Genomic DNA, 5114 nt, shown 5'->3' on the forward strand with positions numbered 1-5114 from the left:
GAAATCAGTTTCGATACTTTTCCGATTCAAGTGAAATCAGTTTCGAATCTCTTCCGATTCGAGTGAAATCAGATTCTAAATTATTCCCATTCGAGTGAAATCAGTTTCGATACTCTTCCGATTCGAGTGAAATCAGTTTCGAAACTATTCCAATTCGAGACTGTTGAGTTTCGAGTGAAGTCAGATTCGAGTGAAGTCAGTTTCGAGACTATTCATTTTCGAGTCTATTCCAGTACCGCACATTGATCTTTCGAGACTAGTCAGTTTCGACGCTAATCAGTTTCATGGTTATTCATTTTCGAGACTATTCAGATTCGAGACTAGGACATTTTGTACAATCTTTCGGTGTTATTCACATTCGAGACTATTCACGCGCCTCTGGGAAACGACCCGATGGCATGACCTTGGTCCCCTGGTCCGGTGGGAAATCCCTGGTCTGGGATTTTACGTGCACCGACCCTCTAGCCCCGTCCTACCTGGCGTCTTCCTCTTCAGCCCCCCTCCAACACAGGCCGAATTGCGGAAGAAATCAAAATACGCGGGTTTGGAAAATCGGTTCATCTTCACTGCCTTCGCGGTTGAAACCCTGGGCTCCTTCTGGCGGGATGGTCTGGCCTTGATTCATTCGATAGGCCGTCGGATCAAGGAGGTCACAGGCGAGCATCGGTCGGTGACTTTCCTTTTGCAACGGATCGCCATCGCGGTGCAGAGAGGCAATGCGGCCTCAGTACTAACCACTTTCCCGCCGGGCGCCTCTCTCGATGATTGTTTGTTCTCCCTGCCCTATTTTGTACAATTGTTCAAATATGTTATTTCATTGAATAAATGTAATGTAGAACTCATTTCTTTCGTAAAAACCTTCAATTTATTTAGTATTTAAATAACTGTAATACAAACTGTGTAACATTATTGTCGTAATCAATCTTAACAATCATGCTGAGTAGATTTTATCACGAATAAGTTAAAGTGGCAAAGCAGCATTAAAGCGAGAACCCTTGGTTGAGATTAAAACAAAACGAATTTATTTAGAATAATTACATTGAGCAGGTTGAAAAGATAAAATGACAATAATCGTAATTTATCTGGAGCTTATATACTAAGAATTATTAGCGCCTTTGATTTTTTATCGTTAGTCGAGATAAGAATGAATTTTCTTTTTCTCTTAGGTCAGACAAGGTTACGGACACCCCGCCATGGAACGTTCTTTCGTGATACCACTTTATGATGAGAGTGGCCAATCGATTTCCCCTGGATATGATTAAAGGGTGTTTCTATCTGTACGTGAATTCGGCCCTTTGAAGTCTCCCGCCGACGCAAAGTAATTCTTTGTTGTCAAGTATCGGATCCAACTTTACTAAATAGGAAGATTTGGTTAGAGACTTACGATTTCTCAATAGCGCTAGTTCGTTTTCGAAATCTTCTTTTTGCGCTTGAGTGACAAGGATTGTCTCCGCTCGGTCCATGTCTTCCGCCGTAAAGGGTTCCGTTCGTTTTTGGGTTGGATTCTGAGAATTCTTTAAGAAGCGAAAAACGTAAGCGTCGGTTCGGAGGGCCTTCTTATAGCAAGAGAAACGGTCCAGGTTGAGAAATGGTTTTGTCAGTTCGGTAACGCAGTTCCCGAGAAAAACTAGATTTTTACGAAGCTCTGGATCGTAGACAGTACCAGTAATGTTCGGTGTAGATTTTGGCCAGTAATTTCTCTCTAGACTTAACCAGCGGGGTCCGTGCCACCAGAAGTTAAGTTATGGTAGCTCTTCCGCTTTTCGTCCTCGTGTCGGAAGGTCCGCTGGATTTTCCGTTCCAGGACAGTGACTCCAGAATTCGGGTTCTGTCAACGATTGGATTTCACTAATACGATTGCTGACGATTGTTTGATATTTCTTGACTGAAGGTCGAATCCAGCTAAGCACAATGGAGCTATCTGTCCACATGGAAATTTCTGGATCTTTTGCGTGAAAGACGTTTGTTTTTAAATACCTCACCAGCCTTGCTCCTGGAACAGCGCCCAGTAGCTTCAATCTCGGAATACCAATTTTCTTTAAATGTGCGACACGACTTTTGGCTGCGACCAGATTAACTTTTTTTTTCCATCGAAGATAGACCGCTGTGGCATACCCCTTTTCGCTGGCGTCGCAAAAGGCTACTAGCGTGCGCTCGATGATTTTTGCTTCTTCGGTTCTTGTGACATGATAGTATCTTGGGACTCGTATTTTCCCCAGATTCGGTAGGTCTTTACACCAGTTTGCGAACTTCTTGGAAATATCTTCAGGTAGAGGTTGGTCCCATCCCAGCGCATTTCCATTTTCGTCTCGAACGTTCCATAGCTCTTGGAAAAGAAACTTCCCACGAATATTAAATGGAGCATTCAGCCCCAAAGGATAAAAAAAATTCATGATATCGACTGTAAGACAAATCGCATGGGTATCAAAAACAAAACAATCATCTTCTGGGTTCCAGGTTAAACCCAATATTTTACATTCCCGATCTTGATGCTCTTCTAGGTGGAATGTATGATTGTCCATGTCACCTTCTCCCCAGTGTTCTCGAAGCTCTCTGGAATTGGATCTCCACTTTCGTAAATTCATGTTGGCTTTAAAGAACAGTTCTTTGGTTTCCACGGATTAAGAAAAGGCTTCTTCTACGTTGTCCTCGCCGGAGAGAAGGTCGTTGACGTAAAATCCGTTCTTTATCGCTTCAGCGGCTCGAGGATATGATTCTTCGTTCTGCTCAACATGATAACGTACGGTGGCTGCTAGAAGAAAGGGACTCGACGTAACGCCGAATGGAACGCGAGTGATTTCGTATACTTGGAAATTTGATTGTTCTTGAATATTAAAACTCCATAAAAAACGTACCGCGCTTCGGTCCAATGGTGACAAGGATATTTGGAGGAAAGCACGTTCGATATCAGCGGATAAATAATTCGGTTTTTCTAAAGGCCACCAGCAAGTCGAACAGCTCTGGGTTCAAGTTGGGTCCCGAGTGTAAGCAGTCCTTGTTTTCGTGAAGAGGCGTCGAAAACTCTTCGAACTCTCGTTGTTTGGCTGGTGGATCGGATTACTTCTCGATGAGGTATATGATATATCGGACCTACAATATCTCCTTGTGGATTTTCTACGGGTTGAATGATTCCTTGGGCCAATTGTTCTTTTAGGATTTCGCTATAATCTTGGAATAGAATCGGGTTACCACGAAATCTCTTAAATAGGTTTACCGTTCTTCGTTTCGCCACGGTGAAATTGTCTTCAAGGTTATCATGATCAGTTTTCCACGGAAACTGGACTTCGTAACGGTCTGAGGTGAAGGTTACCGTTTCCTCGAACTTTCGTATGATGTGTGACGTCGCTAGTTCTTCTGATGTTGAATTCTCCTTGATTCCGATAGCATGCAACTCCCAGAAAGATCGAACCTGGGTGGTAAGAGGATCTTCTGCAGAAATCAGTATAGACGTTTGATTTACCTTCTGTGTAAGTTCGGAAATAGTCGATTTGCCATGGATGGTCCAACCCAGAATCGTTTCAACGGCCTCCAGTCCTTCCGAGAGTCCTTCCATCTTCGTGGTGGCCATCGTATAATACCAGTCCGCTCCGATCAGGACTCCAATTCCAGCTTCTTCACCTGACGCCAATCTGCCGCCCACATCAGCTAACTCCCGACTTCTTTGTCGTTATTCTGCCAGCGACGCGGTCGGTTAGGAAATTGATGCGGTGCAAATCGAGGGTACCACTAACGCTTCGATAGTAGCTTGACGCTTGCCATCTCTTAAGTTTTCCAAGACAAATTTTACTTTCTTCACAGTTTTGACTTGGCCTTCAGTTCCGCTTTTCCTTCCAGAAGACTCTTTAAGTAATTAAACTTGTTGATTTTTTAGATTACCATTTCGTCCACGTCGTGAACGGCTGACGAGGAGGATCCCCAGAAGTCTTGCCACCGCTCAGGATTACCATCGTACTTGTCAATTTTCAGGATAGGTAAGTTGATTTGCTTATCACGGCTGGCAACGTTCACCTTCATCGTATCTCCTTGTCTGATTCGTCTCGCCGCTCGGGCCTTAGTGTCTTCAATCTTGCTTAAAAAGGCTAAAGTATCTAAATGGTATTGCGCCAATTCGTTCAAAGGTACAAGATCTTCAATCTGTTTACTTATCTTTTCCCATAGGGTTCCCATCTTCCCTAAAATGCTAGCATTGCCTTCCAATTCGTCCAAGTCTAGTAGTACGTTCTTCATGGCTGCGTCAATGTTGCTTATCGCTTGCTCCGCTTGCAGTCGAATTCCCTGTTGTCGCTGCTGCAATCGATCCCATTTAGTAGCCATCCTATGTAACTGCTAGAAATCACTTATACCGGACCATCTTCAATCAAACGTATTCACGTGTTCCCGGGTTTCGGCACCAAAAATGAGTAGATTTTATCACGAAATAAGTGGCAAAGCAGCTTTAAAGCGAGAACTCTTGGTTGAGATTAAAACAAAACGAATTTATTTACAATAATTACATTGAGCAGGTTGAAAAGTTAAAATGACAATAATCGTAATTTATCTGGAGCTTATATATTAAGAATTATTAGCGCCTTTGATTTTTTATCGTTAGTCGAGATAAGAATGAATTTGCATTTATTTTTTACCGAGATAGTTGCGACACATGCCTCAATATTCCAGAGCTGATCGTACGGAACTATAGATAGGCTACAAGAATGTAGTACTCTAACAAACCAAAAGAAAGGTCAAAAATAATCTACATAAAAAAATCTTTAACATTGTAACAAATTCATTATACCAAATATCTCCCCCCCAAAACCTTTTACTAGACTAATCAAAATGCCCAACCCTAAACAGCCTTCACAAACAACAACAAAAAGATATAAAAAGAGAACTAAACTATCTAACACTATGTAACCAACTCTATTAACGAATATGAGATAACCACTTAATATTAGAAACTCCAATCCCAAAATTATGGACAACAGATGAGAGCGGCTTAAAACCAAGCTTATTAACCCCCCCTCCCCCCCAAATCAAGTAAACAAAAAAATTGAGATTTTCCATAATTCTGCTCTAGTAGTTTATTAAAAACATTCGTATTGTAAACCCAAATAGGAAAAAATTAGCCCTTTAGC

The 5114-nt window shown here is 42.1% G+C and overlaps 2 protein-coding genes across 4 annotated transcripts; both read right to left on the reverse strand.

The window, feature by feature from the left end:
• Positions 1–1049: 1049 nt before the first annotated feature.
• On the reverse strand, positions 1050–4405 carry LOC149922042 (uncharacterized). 3 transcript variants are annotated; one of them, XM_090163319.1, is made up of 3 exons: positions 3732–4405; positions 2856–3672; positions 1050–2749 (listed from the first exon to the last, which is right to left on the reverse strand). In XM_090163319.1, exon 3 carries the CDS (start codon positions 2583–2585, stop codon positions 1743–1745), a length of 843 nt encoding a protein of 280 aa, XP_090019445.1. In that variant the 5' UTR covers positions 2586–2749; positions 2856–3672; positions 3732–4405; the 3' UTR covers positions 1050–1742. The 3 variants fall into 3 exon arrangements, with proteins under 3 accessions (XP_090019445.1, XP_090019446.1, XP_090019447.1); XM_090163320.1 differs by having other exon boundaries at positions 2856–4287; positions 4344–4389; XM_090163321.1 differs by having other exon boundaries at positions 2856–4405.
• On the reverse strand, positions 2933–3568 carry LOC149922043 (uncharacterized). Its single transcript, XM_090162229.1, has one exon. The coding sequence runs from the start codon at positions 3566–3568 to the stop codon at positions 2933–2935; it is 636 nt and encodes a 211-aa protein (XP_090018355.1).
• Positions 4406–5114: the final 709 nt, after the last annotated feature.

The sequence above is a fragment of the Leiobunum rupestre genome, chromosome 11, assembly GCF_980474605.1.
Source record: "Leiobunum rupestre chromosome 11, qqLeiRupe1.1.hap1, whole genome shotgun sequence".
Classification (NCBI taxonomy): Eukaryota; Metazoa; Arthropoda; class Arachnida; order Opiliones; family Sclerosomatidae; genus Leiobunum; species Leiobunum rupestre.

What these genes read in the sequence shown, in the direction of transcription:
- LOC149922043 (XM_090162229.1), bottom strand. Translation starts at nt 3,568, where the DNA reads ATGGCCACCACGAAGATGGAAGGACTCTCGGAAGGACTGGAGGCCGTT.
- LOC149922042 (XM_090163319.1), bottom strand. Translation starts at nt 2,585, where the DNA reads ATGAATTTACGAAAGTGGAGATCCAATTCCAGAGAGCTTCGAGAACAC.